This window comes from Vidua macroura, chromosome 8, assembly GCF_024509145.1.
Source record: "Vidua macroura isolate BioBank_ID:100142 chromosome 8, ASM2450914v1, whole genome shotgun sequence".
In the NCBI taxonomy this organism is placed as follows: Eukaryota; Metazoa; Chordata; class Aves; order Passeriformes; family Viduidae; genus Vidua; species Vidua macroura.
The window spans coordinates 3,995,172-4,015,405 of NC_071578.1; the positions used below are offsets into that span (position 1 = coordinate 3,995,172).

The window sequence follows — 20,234 nt, forward strand, 5'->3', positions numbered from 1 at the left end:
ATGGCTGCAAATCACACACAAAATCATGCTTGAATATAGGCCAGGAGGGAAGAAATGTCCACAACAGCCCCTTCCCTGCACCTTCAAGCTTAATGTTTGCTTTTTATCCCTCAAAACCAGGAATTCTGTAGGTGCATTTATTTATTAAGTTCTTATGTACACAGGACGTGTATTTCAATGTCTCAAAGCCACAGTTGAATGATTAAATTTTCAGCTGGTTAAAGAAAAAAACCAAATAACTGGGTCATTTCCAGCTGAATCCATTATGCAATGGATTCACACAATCTCTGGTCATTCCTGCTGTCCAATTCCTGTGGCTTCCCCAAGGTTTTTTCAAACTGGCATGGAGTACAAAATCATTAAGACAGCCCCACTGATTGGGTGGAAATTTTCATTGTTTCATGAAATATTTCTTCAAGTTAAATAAAATGTATTAAAGCGATACTTTACAAAGTTTTTATGAATGCCATGAATCAGTTTCTTTTCCCGTATGTTTTTCAAAACTAGGCTGTCCTGGTTATCTCCAGGAGCTGTAAGAAACAGGGGACACACACCCCAACAAAATAATTTATCCAAAATTAAATTCTCAGTAGACTCAGAATTTTTTTTTCAGTAGTGATATGGCAACTTCAGGTGGATTTTGTTGTGTTATAATGAGTAAATTTGAGGTACTCAGAAGAGGCTGTATTGAAAAAGTTGTCCCCACCATCTCTGTACATTACAAATTGTTGTTTTGGTCTACATGCTCCTCTTTTCATCCCTTTATTGATGCTGGAATTCTATGCATGTGGAAAACATTTATATTCCTAAAGTGTTACTATTCAAATATTATGGCTATAAATAGAAAACATAATTTTATTTCAAAGAAAAATCAGAAGTCTTCTCTTGTGGAAAACTGCATGAAATAGAAAATAAAAAAAAATAGAATAAAATATAGAAATAAAAGTAGAAATATTTTCTATTTTTATTCTATATTTCTATTTATTAAAAATAGAAATATAGAATAAAAAAATAGAAAACATAATTTTATTTTAAAGAGAAATCAGAAGTCTTCTCTTGTGGAAAACTGCATGAATTCCATACATCCAAGCTGCTGCAAACAACAGTCTTGATGACTCCAAGAATATCATCCCCATGCAGGGTTACACAGGTGGAAATGTCTAAAGGTCTTCAAATGCAAATCCTCCTGCCCTGCTCCTAGTTTGGGATGTCCACTGGAGAAAGAGGAGCCAACAGTGGAAGAAAGTATTTTCATTAATTTTCAGCCAAGTATTGAAGCAAAATTTTTTTTTTTCTTACCGAGATTAAAAAAAGAAATTATTTGATTACTTAGTGAAGTCACAGCTTAAAGTCTAGAGAAAACAGGTGTTCTCATAGCAATTTATATGAATAACTATAAAAATAAATTCCAGGATACTACTGAATTGATGGTAAAGATTTTTATGATTTCACTTGGAATATGGTAAGGCTTGAGCAGGTTGGGAAAGGAGAGTGTTGTGAACATTGCAGGGTTTTCATCAGAGTTACCTGCTCTGCCTCTTGTAGTCCCTGCCTGCTCACACAGCCCAATCTTGGTTTCACTGACAGCTCCTGCTAAATTGAGCATTTCCTAATATCAGCCCAATAATTTGATGCATCCACAGACAACACAAGTAATTCATCCTAGAAAAATAAAGAGCAGTCAAGCACCTTTCTCTGAGATCCGTGTGAACATTTATTAGCAAGCTTCAATTTCTCTAGAAACAGAGATAAACACCAAAACACTCTGGGATTTTTTTTTTTTTCAGCCTGGAAATACCCATCTTGCAGCCTAAATCCACAGGCAACCCAGGAATTCTGCAGCTTTATAGTGAATTAATAACATTTCACTCTGAATAAAACTAAACCCGCTTCTCATACCTGCATGGGCTGGTGAATGTCACTGAACTGCTCTGACAGGCAGCTGCCAGGCTCAAAAATAGTGCATTTCCTACAGGTTTCATCAAAATGGGGTTTTGCACAGCTGAGAGCAGTGGTGGGTAGGTGCAGATTCTTTGCTTCTTTTTTCTGCTAAGGTTGGGATTAAATGTGTGAGAGGGTATTTTTTGTTGGGACTCAGAGGTTTATTAGTTCTTGTTTATGCCACAGTCTCACAAACCCTGAGTTCTGCAGCACTTCACTCCAACAAACTGAAAATGGAGCCCCATCTCTCTCTCTGCAAGGCCTTTTAAGGATAAACTGTCCAATTAAGAAATGGCACCTAAATTATTTTTACTTTTAACCCAATACCCAACCACCCATGCCCTGCAATGTGGACTTTTTACCCAATTACACAAAACCACCCAAACCCATGGAGAAGAAGGTGAAGAAGAAGAAGCAGCCTTTGCCCTAAAACCTCCATCTTGCTTTATATCTATTAGTATATTCTAAACTCTTAAACTCTGAGTTTTCCACCCTGTGATATCACACACTTCTATCCAAACTCCACACCCACAATCCCAGCTCTACCATTCCATGTTGGAAGCTTCTCCACGGCCCCAGGTCAATGCAGAGCTCTCCTGGGGGTCAGTGCCTGGCAGCACAGAAAATCTGGAATTCTCAGCATCCAGGGCTCCAACAGATTGGGACTGTGCCTGTGCATCCCATGGAGCAGGGATGTGACACCTGGGGTAGCTGTGAGCCTTTGCTGCAGTTTGGCAGCAGAGAACAGGATGTGAAACACAGAGACTTTTCAACTTTTATTTTGTAACTCCCAGCAGCACCTGTAGATCTCCCCTTGGCTTTGGTAGGAGCAGCATAAATGCTGAATTAAATGATATTTTATGAACTGAGCATGCAAAACCAGATTGTTTTTATTCTGCAGCTCACCTCTATTTTCAGCTCAGACCTGGTACAGGTAGTTCTGGGTAACTTCAGGGGAATTTGAGATTGTTCACAGAGGAATATACACCAAAGTGGCAAATTGCACCATGAGATTGATTTCCAAGCCTATCTTGAGGACAAAACTTGTTAAAAAAAGCAGGCAGTTCCCAACAATGCAATTTACTCCCAGTAGAGATCTGTCAGAGCCTGAGACTTCTTCCACTTGGAGTATGATGAAAGATGCAACACTCTATAAGGAAATGAAATTAAAACAATCAGACAATCAAACCAAAATCCTCCCAGCTATTCCTTCCTCTGGCTTTCATTACACATCCTGTTTCTTCTCTGTTTTGGGTAATTGAATTGAAAGCTCTTTGAAATGAGGAGCTGTCTACATTTCAGCTCTTATGTAACACTAAGATCACTGTTGGTACTTTAGAAAATATATTAATTTTTGCATTTTATCTTTACTACTTCTGAAGGAGACATTTGGCCCTGGATTTGTGTGAGAACTTCCTAAGGATGACCAGAGAAACAGCAGCGTGAATTGACAGCCTGTAACATTTTTCCTGTGGGATTTTAGTTTGTTGTGCACTCAGGAGGAGTCTGGGACATCTCAAACATTGCCAGTTTGTGCCTAATAATGCAAAAAACTGCACCTGAAGATTAAATACCACCTGAAAGTTAAATACAATCAGGTCCATTCCCACTGTCCAGGGCAGAGTCCCCATCCCTGGAGGGATTTAACAGAGGTGTGCATGTGGCACTTGGGGACAATAGTGGTGAACACGGCAGTGCTGAGGGAACGGTTGGACTTGGTGATTTTTGAGGGATTTCCCAACATAAACGATTCCCTCATACTTTGATAACCTCATGACATTTTGGTGGGTGATTAGAAAGCCAGACATTTGTCTGATAATCATGAAACAGATTTTTCCCAACCTCTTATCTTCCAAAGCCAGAGCTCCAAGCACCGCTTTGCTGAAGTAATGACATTTGCTTTTCTGTCCTCAAGGATGTGCAGAATTTGGGGCTTAGAGAGATGGTCCTTGGTTCAAAATTGCTCTGTTTGTGTTTAATCACCACCTCTGCAGAGCTCAGCTCTGTCAGGGCTCCCAGACCTCTGGAACAGATGCTGTTGTGCAATGGGAGGAACTCTGAGTGAAGTTTCCAGAAGAGATTTTAATTAGAAACATAATTTCATACAGTAGCTTGGAATGAGTACAGGGAGGGGGGAAAAAAATCCAAGCAATAGATGAAAAAGAAAACACCAAAATGAAAAATAAAAGGGGCGTTTTAGTCATGAAAAGCACTTGACAGGAAATACTGTGCATATCTGTGAAAAACTGAAGCACAGAGCAAGCAGTAATAAGTATCTGAGCCCCTGCAAATGATGTAAATCTGCATTGCCTCATTGATTTTCTGAGAACTGCCATTCCTCATTGCCCTCAGCACTGCTCTGCTCGTTTATCCCAGGGAGGACCCAGCCAGCTTGGCACTGCCGAAATCCAGAAACTTTGAATACTTGTTTGTTTTGTGTTGTTTTGTTGGGTGGTTTTTTTTTTTTCCTGTTTAATTAAAATTTAATCAACCTTTTGTTTTGTAGATTGCCCTCCACTTGGTCTGGAGACATTAAAAATTACTGACTTCCAGCTCCATGCCTCCACAGCAAAGCGCTACGGCCTCGGGGCCCACCGAGGAAGGCTCAATATTCAGGTAACATCAATTTTTTTCTCCTAAGTGGGAGAATGGCTCCAGGTTGTGCTGCTGAATAAAGAGAACCAGTGGATAGTTATTGGTTCTGACTGCTTCGTCAGCTCATGGAATTCAAATGAAGGGGAAACGGTGGGGTTGCAGAAGGGAGCAAGTTTGATGGATAACCTTGGGGTTCGTGGGCTAGTCAGGAAAATGTCCAGACTTGGTGTGCAAATCCACACTCTGTGAGGAAGCAAAGGTGGAGGCAGCTCCCTTCCCTGCTCCCTTCACAACCATCCTGCAAGGAAGCTCTCACAGCAAGTCGCTTTTTTCTTTTGCCTGTAGTTAATGACAATGCTTAATTGAAAGTGTGGTTTCAAGTGAAACCCTTTCCCTAAGGCAGTTTTTTTTTTTTTCAGAAGCAGTGATTATACCATCCAAAAACATGCTTCTATTCAGAACTCTCTAACATACAATCCTGTTTAGCTTCTTTTGTTTCAGATTAAAAATGTGTTTGGGTGCTTTGCAGGACCAAATGCCATTGTCCCATTTCTCGTGTTTCTGTTTCCCACTTTATTATTAGGGCTGTTCTCTGAATTACAGTCTGCACAGACTAAAAATGTTACTTTGCATGATAAAGCACAACACTTAGAGTCATAAACAGGATATCAGCACCGAGCCAACAGTGAAAGATCTCTGAAGTTTATTTAATTTATCTTTCATTTTAGACCCTTCCATTTGTGTTTCTCCCCAGCTGAAGGGGTTTGGTGCTTAGGGGGCTAAGGCTGGGACTAGGAGGGATGAGCTCTAATCAGCAGTTCCATTCCACATGGTTCCCTCTGGAAGAGGGATCACCCGTGGTTAAAATCCCACTGTGCCTCTCTGCAGGAAAATGCCTGCATTGACCTCTTAATTTTTTTTTCAGTGTTTGTTTTAATGTATTAAAGCTGGTCAGAAAGCTCAGGAAGCCACTTTGGAAAAGGCAGCTGGGGGGAGTGGAGGCAGCCAGCACAGAGTGGGAATGGGCCCTTCCTTTCCAATCCAGGTCCATGGGGTTGTGGGCAAGGTGAGCTCTCACCTGCAGCCTTCGTATTCATTGTCTTTGGAGAGACAAAGTTTGCTTCTTTATTTGGTATTTCTGCTAGGAAAAAAACCCTCATGATCACAAAAATGGAATGCAGATGATATTCAGGGGGGTTCTAGAGGAATGCTTAGTTATTTTATTACAGTCTTGTTTATATAATGGCATAAAACCAAAGACTGTGATGCAAACCTCTGAGTTCTCTGTTGGTTCTGGCTACTTATTTTTCATGCTGTTGTTGAAGTTCAATTTATTTAAACACAAGACCACACTGGTGTGTCCATCCACTCCTGTCATCACCAGTAGCGTGTTAAAATAAATAGAGAGGTGATAAATAAATATATAATATATATATATAATAACTAGAGTGTTACCAATGGCTGCTGTTTCCTCTAAATATAATCTCCAGAGAAGCCAAGGGCACAGTCTTTTACTGGGAAGCAAAGCAGAAGAAAAATGCCACTCAGCTCTTCCTGAAATTTCCCAAAGCTTGGATTAGACCAATTTTTTTTACCCCTACTGAAACTATAGATACAATAATTCCCTAAACCCCCTCACCACACAGGGTTACTGCTACTGTTTTAAAAAAAATGGGCTTGCCTTTATTTTTCTTTAAAAACAGTTTTCTCTGGACTTAGTTAAAAATTAATAGCACTAAAACTTTTCTAAACCTGGGATCTGCAGGTCCCTGTCACTGGGGTTTCAGTGCATGAATATTTGTGAATTTCAGTCATATTTAGAGGGAATTTGCTTTAACCAGGCACAGGTGCTGCAGGTGGCTGATGTGCCAGGTGGGTAATGAGGTCCCTGGTGATTTCTCTTTGCTGCTCAGCACAGGAGGTTGCAGCATGCTGGGGAAAGGCAAAAGGCACTGGGATTGAAGCTGCTGTGTTTTCCTGCTGTGCAGAGCTGTACATGGAAAGGAAGGAAAACACTTGGCCCAGCTCGCAGACACTGCTGTGCCACTGGAATTCTGTGAACATGTTGTGCTGCGGGGATGGTGACAAGCAATTTTAGGGGCTGCTGCCACTGTCCAGTGATCTGGATTTCACCCTAGAGCTGTCACAATATTTGTGGGGCTGTGGTGTCCCCCCCCCCCCCCCAGAATAATACAAAATCCTCTCTCTGCCCAACCCCATCATCTGATGCAAAGTCAGCTGAGAAGCTCAGGGCTCTCCCCAGGTAACTGGCACTGCCTCAGTTCTCAGAGAATTTGCAGAATAATTAAGTTTTTCCAAAGCTTTTCAGGGTTTGTTTTGGTTATTTCATTTTTCCTGTTTAGATTATCTGAAGCACACAAAATGAATCAGTTGGTGTGTCCTTTATTCCAGAGAAGGACAGGCTTAGAATGGGATAAGACTTTGCAGGATCTGCTTCTCTTGTGTCCTTGAATTGTGTGGGCCCTGATTTTCCTCCTAGTCCTGCCTGAATTTGGGGATTAAGGTGGGATTTCTCAGGGGCACGAGCCCCATTAGTAGAGCCCCATATTTTGGAGATCTAACTGCAGTAGAGGTACAACTCAGAGTAATTTAACATCATCAAGGGAAATCGTGGCATAAAATAATACTAATTGAGGCTCTCTGCCTTCGGGGATAAAATTCATTAGTATTTGTCACTTATACGATAATTAACAGTGGTTGAAATGTGAATCATTTGTCAAACTGTTTCTTTCCCTTCCTCATTTTCCTGGTTGGAGAAATCCAACCACTGAAGATGAACCAAGTAAAGCAATCCCATGTCTGCAAACACTGACATTTGTGTATAAAGGAGACCTCCCTGTGCCTGAAGGGGCTCCAGGAGAGCTGGAGAGGGACTGGGGACAAGGGATGGAGGGACAGCACACAGGGAATGGCTCCCACTGCCAGAGGGCAGGGATGGATGGGAGATTGGGAATTAGGAATTGTTCCCTGGGAGGGTGGGGAGGGACTGGAATGGATTTGCCAGAGCAGCTGTGGCTGCCCCTGGATCCCTGGCAGTGCCCAAGGCCAGGCTGGACAGGGCTTGGAGCATCCTGGGACCATGAAAGGTGTCCCTGCCATGGCAAGGATGGAACAGGATGATCTTTAAGGTCCCTCCCAACCCAACCCATTCCATGGTTCTACGATTGTTTTCCCACATCTTTGTTCCCTTTGAAAAGCTGCATTATCAAATCACAAGGAAAAGGCAAAATTATTGAAGATTTACTCACAGCCTGTGTGTTTTAGTTCTTCCCTACTGGCAGTGGTTGCTATAAATACCTGTGATGAGCAATGCTTTCTTTTTTCCCCCTCCCAAACTTCCTATGGTAAAATAATTTTTTTGACCATCCTGCTGGGAATGGAAAAGAATTTAAGCAGAGGTGGTTTGATATTTGGTGTATTTTTATTGCTGCTCCAGCTGATTTGTGGCAGAAGACTGGAGTTTCTTTCTTTATTTGAGTACATTTTGGTAGTATCTCTTTCTCCTCATTATAGAATAAGGCTTTCTGATATTGTGAGCAAGTTTTTATTCTGCCTTGCACACATCTAATTTGGAAGAGAAGCATGAATTAAAATGCAAAGTCATATTATTTGTAAAGAAATATAACCTTCATATTATTTTCTGGATACCTAATAAGCAGCTCATTTGGTTTAGCTGAATTACATTTTTCAGCTTTCACACTTGGGAATTACTGATTTGTGAGTGACAGAAAAAAGTCTCTTTTCCTCTGTCCAAAAGGGTTGTTTTTTTGGGTTTTTTTTCTCATAAGACACTGCATATTGAGAAATATTTTTGCATTTGGCTGCAAATGAAGCACAAACTGGGTTAGACTTGGAGTTATTCTTGAATATTCTGTGAAGGGAAAAAGGATTTGCTCAAGACTTAGCCCTGGCTTCCAATTTTCATTAGCTCCTTCAGTCTCCTGCTTATGAAGATAATTTAAGTACCCATGACATAACTTGAATCTGCTTTTTCCAGTAATTCAATATGGATTTTTGAAATTCAAGTAAACATCTTACTGAGGAAAGATATCTTGAGCTGTATTATTTGATGGAATACTTGGTGATAACTGTACCCATCTCTCAGGAATGATAATTTTTCCAAAGAAATTGAATAGGGATTCTAATTACTAAATACTTGATTGAATCTATAAGTTTTTATTTTATAGAAACAGTTTTTTGAAGTGGCCATAGGGAAATAAAGCACCTTCATAAAAAAAAAAAATATAGACTTGAAGATGAGAAGAGAAATTGTAGCATAAATTTCTTGAGTTTTTTCCTTCAGAAACATTTCTAAAAAGTATTTCTCATCAATTAAACTCCTCTTTTTCATGTAGTATTTTATGCTGATTAGACACAGACACCTGCTTTTTTTTATCCAGTAAAAACTTTTTTTTTTTTTTTGTTTCAGAGAAGCTGATATCAGAAAATAAGAGAGCAGGGAGAAGTAGAAGCATGGAGTTATTTATTTCTTCTTCCTCTTCTTCCTCCTCTTCTTCTTCTTTTTCTTTTTATTTTTTATGGTATCTTTGCCCCTATTTAAGGCTAGACTATTTTAAGCTGTGGATAACTAAGACTCCCAATATTTGATATTCAGCTTAACTTTATTTAAACCCAGTTGAAACCATGGATACTCAAGCATGTAATTTAGGTGGGAGGGTTTTTTTTTTATTTTAATAAGCACTTTTTCCATACTTTTTCCCCCTGCTTTCCACTTCTCATTGCAACCTTGGTGGAGAGGTTTATTCCCTGATGAGCATCACACCAATGGGAAATATCCTCAGCTTAAAAAGGACCAGGGATTGGGAGATAGGGGCACTTGTTCTGCAGGAACTGGTGGAATTTCCAGTGTGAAGGGATTAGCAGGATGCTGGTTCAAGGTGCTCTGCAGATTTTAACACTTCCTGGCAAGGTTTTAAAGCCTCAGGCTACTTCAGATTCCATCTTACTTTAAAATGCATTGAGACCTTTTCTTGCCAGGGGTTATAACTCAGGTCAGTGACCATGTTTGTATTCTCATGTTTTCCCATTGTTCTGCTCTCCCTGGAGAATTTATCTCCCATTATTAACAGGCTTTTTCTCTGTGTTTTCTTATTTGACTTTTATACAAATTTCTCCTTAAAATATCAGAGTTAATGTATGGAAGTAGGAGGCTTAATTTAATTTTGGTAGGTGTAGGAAAAGAAATCATTTTTAAGCTGCCTTATCTCAGACCTGAATACCTGAGAAAATGAGAAGTTTTAGGAATTGAATCAGTGTCCTGTGTTTTGCAGCACTTCCTTCAGGTGCCATCAGAGTCACACTGGAAAAAGGGATTAACCACTGCATCCTCTTTGAGTTAGAGCCACACATTTGGGTAGAAAAAGTCTGTAAACCTCTTCATTTCCATCTGGGAAATATTTAACAATCTCCATTCTTGGAATTGCATGGATGGAAATGATAATCCACATAAACCACAGATGAAATACCACAAAAATACATGTAGCCTCAGAGGACCACATGGCAAAGCTTCTGTGCTCTTTATGGCAGTGTCCAGCTTGGTGCCAAACATTTCCTGGGCTTTAGAAGGAAAATAAACCTCTGAAGGCTTCAGATGCTATGTTTCATGAAATTCTAGTTCAGATTTATTTGGAAAACAGCTTACCCAAAATACCTTCAGCTATTTCTTTGAAATGCTGGGAAGGCTGTTTGTGGTGGGTTTCCCAGCAGAAATTGGGATACAAATCAGTGCTCAAGTTGGGGAGCAGCCAGACTTTGCTGAATTTTTAACCTTTGCCACCCTGGCTATGAAAATTAATAATTCTGTTTCTGGTGGGAAGTAGTGCTACTGTTTTCTTATGTCCTGCACTCTGCTTTGCTGCTTCCAGGGAAAACAAGATTTTCTAATCACTGACCATTATTTACATGGGCTGGAGCTGGCTTTTTAGGACCTTCCAAACTCTGCAGACCATGTGGATAATTTGTTCTGGATAGAGACTGTGGCTCTGTCAGGCCACAAGAACAGACTGAAGTTCTGTTTATCTTTTCTGACTTAAATTTATATGTAAACATTCTTAATTTTCAATGGGACTTCCCAGAATTTCCTGCCCTGCCTTGAGTAAGGAAATATTTTGGTGAGGCCCTCAAGGGTCTTCAAGTGAGGGGGATGAATGATGTGTTCCTTTCTTTTTCCCATCAAAGACCTTCAGTTTCTTAGCTCTGATTTATGGTCAGCTTTGCCTTCTTTTCAGGCAGGTGTTAACGAAAATGATTTTTATGATGGTGCTTGGTGTGCAGGAAGAAATGACCCCTACCAGTGGATTGAAGTAGATGCTCGAAGGCTGACAAAATTCACTGGAGTCATCACACAGGGAAGAAACTCCCTCTGGTCGTAAGTACACGCTGACTTTTCTCCATGGCATTCTGAGCTTTCAGACCGAGGAATTCGTGTCCTGATGTGCTTTGGTTCTTCAAGGAAAAAAAAAAAAACAAACAGATTGGAAATGCTGTGGGACATCAAGTCATTGAATGGGGCAACAGTTATTATATATAAGGAAAAGTCATTTTATATATATATCTATATATATATGAATAATTTTTAAAAAATATATAATATATATTTTTATATATAAAAGCAAATTCATTATATATAAAAATAAATATATATATATATAACTGTCACTATTGGACACGAAATGAGTACACAGAAGCTTGGTAAGTTCAAAAGAGAAAAAGAGCCAATTTTATTTCTGACCTCGCAATATCTAGAATTCCAAAAATGACAGTGGATTGGAGGATGGAATTATCACCTCTTCAATCACAGTGGTCAAATCAACAGTCCATCAATTCTTTCCTCCCACAAAGAAGAATGCAAAACAATCATTATTTACATGAACAGTGTGTGAGAACTCCAGTAGAAAGATGTAAACATCAGAAAGCATAGAAAACTTCTTTTAAAATAACTATAAAACTTTCAAAAGAACTATAAAAGAAAACTTAACACTTTTAAAAATAGGGGCAACATATAATAAAATAATAATAATATAATATACTTATATATATATAAAAGGCAAAGTCATTATATATGGCATAAAATAGAAGTTTAAGGGTAGCAAACTTCTGTAGTCATGATCTACATCTGGGCCTTTACACTCACCTTGTCATATTTACTTGTGTTAAACTTCCTCATTCTTTTCCAATATTTGACTTGATTAGCTCAGGTTATAGTTTCAGGGAGCTTTTTAATTCAGTTTCAAATAACCATGCCTCTTTGAGAGGTCTTAATCCCTAGGTAATCACCAAGTAATTGCTGTAATTCCAAAACAATATAATTTTTATGTGAGCAGATAAAACAAACTTTATAGTACTATATATATATATATTTACATATATATATATATTTATATATATTTAGAATTAATTATATTTAAAATATTAATTACATATCTGCATATAATTATGCAAATACATATCTGGTATATATATTAAAATATAATCAGTTTGAGCTTTCTGGCCACTGCTTGTGCTAGAGAATGTCTCATGGCACTAAGAAATAAGTGTTTTGCCCAGATTTGTCTGCATTTACTCCTCTGTGACTGCTGTGGAGTGTATATGAGGGATGCAGCAATCAGATGGCAGGAACAGGAACTGGAGAGGAGGATTTGGGTTTTTTCCTGCTCTTTACGTGTTTGTTTGGGCTTTTAATTTGTCACTGAGTCTCACAGATTTATGTGAGCAGATAATTCCACTTGTGCTGCTGGACTTTTTGCACAAGTGTGCAGGAGATGCACAACCACTCTGAGAGATCCATTCTGTCAGAACTCTCCTTTCGAAAATGAATGTGACATGTAATTGAAGGTAAACCAGAAAAAATGCCACTGTATCTTAGAAAAAAAAAGAATATTTTCCTTTCAACAGTTGAATTTTCTATGGTGGGTTTTTTTTTTGTTTGTTTTTGGTTTTTTTTGTTTTTTTTTTTTTGTTTAATTTCTTTTAACGTGCCTGTGGGAGTAGGTGCTTATTTGGCAATAAGGTTTCTATATTTATTCCACATTGTTCTGTGGTAGGTAGATAATTACTGTAGCAAAGCCTTACTCCTTTCTTTATTCATCCTCTTGACATTGCTGTTTCTCTCAACGCCAGAGCTGCACTGCTTCATCCTGTCATGCTTCTATTTTTAGTTCAGCTCTGTTAGGAGTTTACAGCAGATCTTGACACTCTATTTATGGCTGGTGTTCACAGTCATCTTGGGGTTTTGGGGTTTTTTTTTGAGCCATAGAAACACAGAATCACAGAAAGGCTTGGGTTGGAATGGACCTTAAAGATCATTGAGTTTCAACTCCCCTGCCATGGGCTGGGAATTTTGGTTTGGCCTCTTTTCCCATAAAAAATTGGTGGGCAGAACCCTGAGGGTCTGCAGGAAGAGCAGGATTGGTGCTGGCAGAGCAGGTCCAGGCTCCTCCTGGAGTACTACTGGGATTTGAGGAAATCCAGGCACATTTCTGCCTGATGGGAGCAAAGATGGTTTCACCAGAGCCAGCTGCGCTGTGGGGCAGGTTAATGTCTCCTGAAAACACCTCCTGGAGAACTGAGCTGTGCCCCACGGAAGGAGCAGGGCAGAAACAGTCCCAGTAAGGGACAGAAAAGGAGTGGGGTGGGACTTGCTTTGGGGTGGGCAGGTTCCTTTGTGCCTGTTTTGCTCAGAAAGCAAAGGAGACTCATCAGCTTCCTTCCCTCACCCTCTGACTGGGATGGTATCAAAAAGGATTGTTTGTGATAGCAAAGTTTGTACCAAAAGATGCCCTTTTGTTACCTGAGGCACCTTCTCAGCTTTATGAGGCTGTGTGACAAGAAGATGCTTTCATGACTGATGGAAACATATGCTGGAGAATAATGTTATTGTAGGTATGAGAGCCAAAAAAACATCTCTCTGATCTGTGTTGTATTAGAAGTGAAAACCTGCCAAGCAGGGGAGCCGAGGTAAGATTTTTATTTAGTCCAAAGCCTTGGAGACTTTCCCAGCTTTATATTTTAAAAATAAAAAAATCAAGGCACTGAAGGAGGGCTGGCTTATATTAGATATTAGGAAGAAACTTTTTCCTGTGAGGGTGGAGAGGCCCTGGCACAGGGTGCCCAGAGCAGCTGGGGCTGCCCCTGGATCCCTGGAAGTGCCCAAGGCCAGGCTGGACAGGGCTTGGAGCAGCCTGGGACAGTGAAAGTTGTCCCTGCCCATGGCAAGGATGGAACAGGATGATCTTTAAGATCCCTTCCAACCTAAAGCATTCTGTGATTCCATGACACTGGGATAAAGAACCAGTAAACCAACTCTTTTTACTGAACAAGAATCTTTGCAAAATGAAAAAAAACCCCTGTGCTTCACTGTAAGATGTGCCTAGATCAGATTTGTACCTGTCCTGGTCCCTCTAGCTTCCTGCTGCTGATTTAATGAGGACATTTAAAATGCCAGGGGAGGGCAGGCAGGGACACCCTGCTGAGTCCTCTGTCAAACATCTTTGCCTTTCACTGCAAAGCTGCAACACTTGAGCTCCCAGCAGTCTGGCCTTTGCTGTCCTGTGTGCGATGCTGCAGCCAGAGCTCTTTTACTGCTGCTGGACAAATCCTTTTCCTCCTTTGGGGCAGCTCTGGCACCTGGAGCTGGTTTTGTTCACGACCGCTCTGATCAGACACGATCTGCTCACCTGCAGCTTTGCTCACTGGGGGTTTTTTTGGGCTTTCTGGGCAATGATCAACTGAAGGCAGCACTGCACACAATGCAAAGAGCACCAAAATTTGGTGCCTGGGGTTTCCATCTCCTGTGCACTGGCAGGAGCTGCTTCTGCTCAGCCCTTCCCCTCCTGCTGTTCCCTGTCTGTCTCCTCTGGTGGATTGTGGCTCCTCTTGCCCACCCCAGGCTCGAGACAGGAGAGCCTTGAGGAGGAAGAGGCCGAGTTGCAGAAGCAGCTCTTGGAAACACAGATGACCTGAGGGGAGAGAAGGAAACTGGGCCTGGTTTGTAGTGAATACTTGGATTGTTTAATCATTTCCTTTTTGAGGAAAAGCACTTCTGAGTCAAATTTTTTTCTCGGCTGTGAATTCTGTGAATCAAATCTTTCTCCTCTCTTTTTTAAGCCTGTAACAAGCAAATACAGGCTTTGAACAAAAAAATCCTGGATTTGAGGAGTCCTTCCTTTGACCAGTCAAAGCAAGCACATGAGCTTGAGGGCTGCTGCTGTGCAGGCACCTCGGTCATTCCTGGGAAACCTGAAATCATGGAAAAGTGTTCTTTTGCCACCATAAATGGGCAAATCTGCTTAGACCATCCAAAAGATCTGCAGATGATGAATTTCACAGAAAAAGTGGAGCCCAGCTGCAAGAACCAGGACTTCTTTTTGATTTTTACACTGAAGATATCCAAAAATCAGGAGTGCCACAAGTGCTGGTTAATAGGAATAAAATCCAATGCCTTGAAAGTGAGCAGGATATCTGTTGCTTTGGGGGAGAAACAATATATGTAATAATAATATGTAATTCTTAATAATAAGTAATTCTTAAGTAATAATAATTTATGTATAATAATACATGTAATAATAATATATTTAATTCTTCATATTGCTGGCAATACATCTTCCAGTATAAGGAACCAAATATCTTTAAAGAACTGTTCAAGGCTGTAGAGTGGGCCACTGGAAGCATCACTGTGGAATTATGCCAGGGATTTAAAGCAATGATGTGGTAGTTTAAAGTATGCACTCTCTTGACAGAAAGAAAGAAACTATTAATCACTCTTAGCAGTTTGGCAGGAATTTGAAAAAACAGAGTAAACTTGTTTCCCACAAACTAAACTCTCTTCTGATAATTCAGCATCATCTTTTGTATCAAGAGAAAACCCAGATGTCAAAATAGAGTCAGTGTGTGCTGACAGCAATATAAAGCTTCAGGCTGTGTGAGTGCAGAGGATGTTTTGGTTTTCAGGAGAGGATGTAATGCTACAGTGAGTGAGACGTATTTTCTAAAAATTAACCTTTCAGTCATGGTAAATTGTGAAGTATCACCCCATGCCATGGAATGACAAAATGACAACAATAAGGAAAAGCATGGATGAAATTATCTGTGCAGAAAGTTGGAGTTCTGCAGCAAAATTATGAAATTTTTAGAGAAAAATCAAAATAGACTTACTTTCAAGCATGTTCTGTTTAACACCTTTCAGCTTCATAAAAATATTGAAGATTTTTTACTTTTATACAAGATATTTGTCTTTAGGAAAAAAAAATGTAGGGGAAGCATCTTAATTTTTCAAGTCTGATTTGGGTAGAAGTTATTCCCCGTGTCTTCCAAAACTGCAATAGCTCTTGAAAGGTTTGAGGAGACACCAAACCAGGGGTGCTGCTGGCTGGAAGGAATGACTTTCAGGTATTGCCTGGTTCTAAACTGTCACCTTTTTAAGCTGGTCACTTATTTCATTAGTGCTGAAGAAACATTTTACCCAGAAGCTGGTTTAGACACCATTGCACACTCCCTACTGTGGCACTTGTTTGATTTCCCAGTGCTGCTCTGTAGGGATAGCAAATAATAAATAGCCAGCAGATTGGATTTTGTGTCTGATCATGCTTTGGTTACAGACAAGATCCTTGTGATTGAATAGGGGAATGATTTTGCAATTTTTTTTTGGTAGTACACCCTCAACCTCAGCCTTCCCTGTGTGCAGTGCAGCTCTTCATGATGCCCCAGCATCCCTTTTGACAAACTGTCCTGAGGGAACTGTAGGTCTGTAACAAGCTGGGTGCCTTCCAGAGATGCAGTTGAGGATAAATTTAGGTCAGTGCAATTTGCCTGCTTGCTTCTAATTTCGGTGCTACAGCATTCTGCTCTTTAGTCACAAAATGAATGTGCTGCCCCACATTCCAACTTATTGCTGCACTCACTGGCAGTTTCTCAGAAGGTCAGATTTGTCTTTTAGGCAGTCTCTGTGGCAAGGGGGTAACTTCCTTGCTTGCAAGGCAGTAAAAATCAGAGTCACAGAATCATTAAGTCTGGAAAATGCCTCTAAGATCATCAAGTCCAACACTGCCAGGGTCTTTTCAGCTATTCCTGGTACTGAGGTCATGGTCTCAGTAGTAACACTGGCTTCCAGAAGACATAATCACATGAGCATCTTCAGTCTTCAAACAATAACATAAGAAAGAGCAGTGATAATCCTTCCAGTGACACTGTGGTAGCATTCAAGAAAGTGGAGTGGATATTCTCAGGTATTTTGAGCTGCTACTACAATCTAAGAGAACAGAATTTTGCACTGTACACATGAAGGGTCAAAATTCAGCACTGCAGTGCTGCTTGTGAGAGCAGAGAAGAATAAACCCTAAACCCTGCCCAGCTCACAAGTACAACTTTCAGAGCTGTTCCTCCTGTCTCCTCACAGAGGCTGTGAAAACACACCCTGGTGAAACTTCAACAAGTTCAGGGCATATGTCTCGATGTTTTATCCAGATCATGTAACAAAGCAAGCAGCTGCTGTGTGCAGAGTAATTCTGGTGCATTAAATCAGTGCAAACTGTTATTTGCCCTGATTGGGTGACAGGACTGCGGAGATGATTACAGCTTTCCCAAAGTCAGCCTCATGGGGTGAATCGTTCCAAATCCATAGAAATCATATCAAGTGTATTGATGGGAGTTATAAAACAACCTGAACTCATTGCAGGAAAAGCTCCCTTGAGATAATAATGTCAGCAGTTGTGTGTTATATTAATGTTTATGATGGCTTTACCTAATAGGTTTTATTTTCTCTTGGCGTGGCTTGGTGAATCCTTCTCATGGGCTTTCATGAGCCAGCCTTTGGCAGCTGCACCTCCAGGGCTCTCCATCTATTTGTTTAATTTCAGCCCCTGTGCCTTGTTGATTTTCCAGCTCAGTTCTTGTCCCCTGCCCAGGGTTTTGTCGCAGCCTTGGGCACCCTGGTGAGCACTCCCCACCTCCCCTTGGCTCTGGGGAGCTGCCTCGGTGACCAGCTGGGGTGATCCTGTGTGGGTGGGGTGCTGACAGCACACCCAGGAACAGATTCATGCTTTCCCAAGTTTGTTTGACAGAAATGTCAGAGCTGATGCTGTTCTGCTGCGGCTCTGATTTGTCACGGGGATCCTCTGCCCAAGCCTCCGTCACTCACTGGGAGGGAGCAGCTCACTGCCACCCCAGAGACAGCTCCTGCCCGCTCACTCTGCACTCTCAGAGGGTGCTGAGGAGAGGACAGAACCTGCCCTGCACAGTGGGGATGCTCAGAAGAGGAAGGAAAGCTTTTTAACCTCCGTGGAAGGGACTTGAAATCAAATGAGGCAAATCCTTTTGGAAAAGGCGACTTCCAGCGAATTTGGGCATCTGCTGCAGCTGATTACTCACCCTTACTCACCACAGCCTGGATTTGTGTCTTTGGCACGTGCACGATGACTTGCTGCAATGAGAATGGTTGGGTGGGGGTCATGTTGGGGTCATCAGCCTCCTTGTCCCTCCACTTGTGCCCTTCCCAAACCAGTGGCCCTTCCACACGCACTGAGTGGCACTTGGCCACCTCTCTGTGGGCTTGGTAGCCCAAGGGTGAGAGCCTTCAGCATTGCTGTAAATATTCTCTCAGCTGTGGACACGAGTGGCAGTGTTTGTTTGCTGGTTACTCTCAGGGCTTTTCATTTTCCTGTATTTTAGCATTCATGAAGTGAGGCATTGCCTGGAAATTCTGGATTTTTCTCCTCAAATGCATGACTGATTTACAAAGGTGAGGTAGGCACAAAAAAGAACGGAAAATTAAGAATGCCACAAAAAGAGGTTCAGGAGAAAAGGCATCACAGCTTGGTTGTGTTCAGCAGATACAGAGGATCTGGTGCAGAATTTCAAACTCATGCAGATCTCATTGCAAAGAGTGGCCCAAAATGAGGGATGTTAAGACCAAAATGTTTGGGGCAGAGGATGTCTCTGACCCTGGCACCTTCAGGCATTACTGGCTGAATGTACAACAGCATAAAGAAACATCCACAGCTGGCACCAGATTTTCAAGAAAGTCATAAAATCCTTGTAAAAACCTGGCTGTAAGTTTCAGCTGTTGGGTTGGAAAGGTATTTGCAACCCCAACTCCTGTTTATTGAGTAAAGCTTTGAAAAATCTGTGCTGAATTCAGTTCAAGCAAGTGAAATTCTGGTTCTGAGCTTTTTTTCATAGGGCCTCCAAAGACATTGATTTCACAGCAGTACATTCATTTCAGTCAGCTAGAAGCAATTTTAAAAATTAAACATTCAAAGATTTCAATTATTAAAAAAATACCCTTGTGCCTAGTCAATCTTCATCTCCTAAATCATATTTATTTTAATTAGTTTGCAAAACTTGCTGGGCTACCTGTGGTCTGCCTGGGCATTTTTTGACTTGGCTTATTTGGAAGCTGTTTGGCAGTGGGTGATTTAAAATTTTATCTGCTTAAATATTATTATAGAATGTTAATATTAATAGTTTTACATTTAATTGCATGAGAGTACAAATTAATTTTTCAAGTAGAAAGCCATTTAATTACCAGCATGCTGATTCTGTTGCATGTGTATCATTTAGTATAAGGATTGTCCATCATTTATTTGGTATAGAGATTTTGCTATATCAAGTATTTTGGCATGTCAATTTATTTATTATTGCTGGGTACACATTTAATTTGCCTGACTGGGTCTATTTTATATTAATTGTAGGGGTTTCTATTGAAGATAAATCAGGTTAGTCTAACAGCAGAAGAATAAAATGCTCAGCTGGAGCCAGGTCTGCTGTTCATGGGAGCTCTGCTGGTGTTTGCTGCTCTCATTCCAAGAATGTCAGAGAATCACGGGATAGTTTGGGTTAGAAGGGACATTAAAAGTCATCCTGCTCCAATCCCCCTGCCACAGGCACCTTCCACTGTCCCAGGGTGCTCCAAGCCCCAGTGTCCAGCCTGGTCTTGGACACTTCAAGGGATCCAGGGGCAGCCACAGCCTCTCTGGGAAATCCATTCCAGTCCCTCCCAGGGAACAATTCCTAATTCCCAGTATCCCATCCACCCCTGCCCTCTGACAATGGGAAGCCACTCCCTGTGTCCTTTCCCTCCATCCCTTGTCCCAAGTCCCCCTCCAGCTCTCCTGGAGCCCCTTTAGGCTCTGGAAGTTGCTCTAAGGTCCAGTCCAGAGCCTTCTCCAGGCTGAACAACCCCAATTCTCTCCTTTCCAGACAGGAAGGTGCTCCATCCCTTCAATCTTCTTTGTGGCCCATCTCTGCCACTCTGGGCTTGAGCTTCTGCTCACCAGCACCTCAGATCACCTGGGCTTTCCTTGATGTGGAAAAGCACCCTCAGAGATGAGGATCAAAGTGTTAGATTTATTTCTATTTGTTGCTGGTTCAGCTTCCCATGATTGAGAAGCCTGGCCTTAAAATATGACATGCAGCAGGTGCTGCTCAAACAGAACAAACCCAAACAATCCCAGTTCCCAGCTGATCCGCTGCCTGCTGGAGCCTGGGCAGGAAAAGCCTGACATTCCCTCCACTGCTTCCCATTCAGCACTCGTTGTGTGCTCTCCTGAGCTGGGATTCAGCCTTGGGTCCAACACACAGAGAGAAAAGTCTGGAAATTGTATCAGGGCAGGCACAGCTGGAAGATGTTTTGTTGTTCTGCTGCTGCCCATGATCTTTTTTGC

At 41.1% G+C, this 20,234-nt stretch overlaps 1 protein-coding gene across 1 annotated transcript in view; it reads left to right on the forward strand.

The window, feature by feature from the left end:
• Positions 1-20,234, forward strand: part of CPXM2 (carboxypeptidase X, M14 family member 2) — a 69,440-nt gene that overhangs the window by 16,838 nt on the left and 32,368 nt on the right. The window contains 2 exon segments of the mRNA XM_053984319.1: positions 4,448-4,557; positions 10,806-10,945. Of these exon segments, the coding sequence (XP_053840294.1) occupies positions 4,448-4,557; positions 10,806-10,945 (250 nt within the window).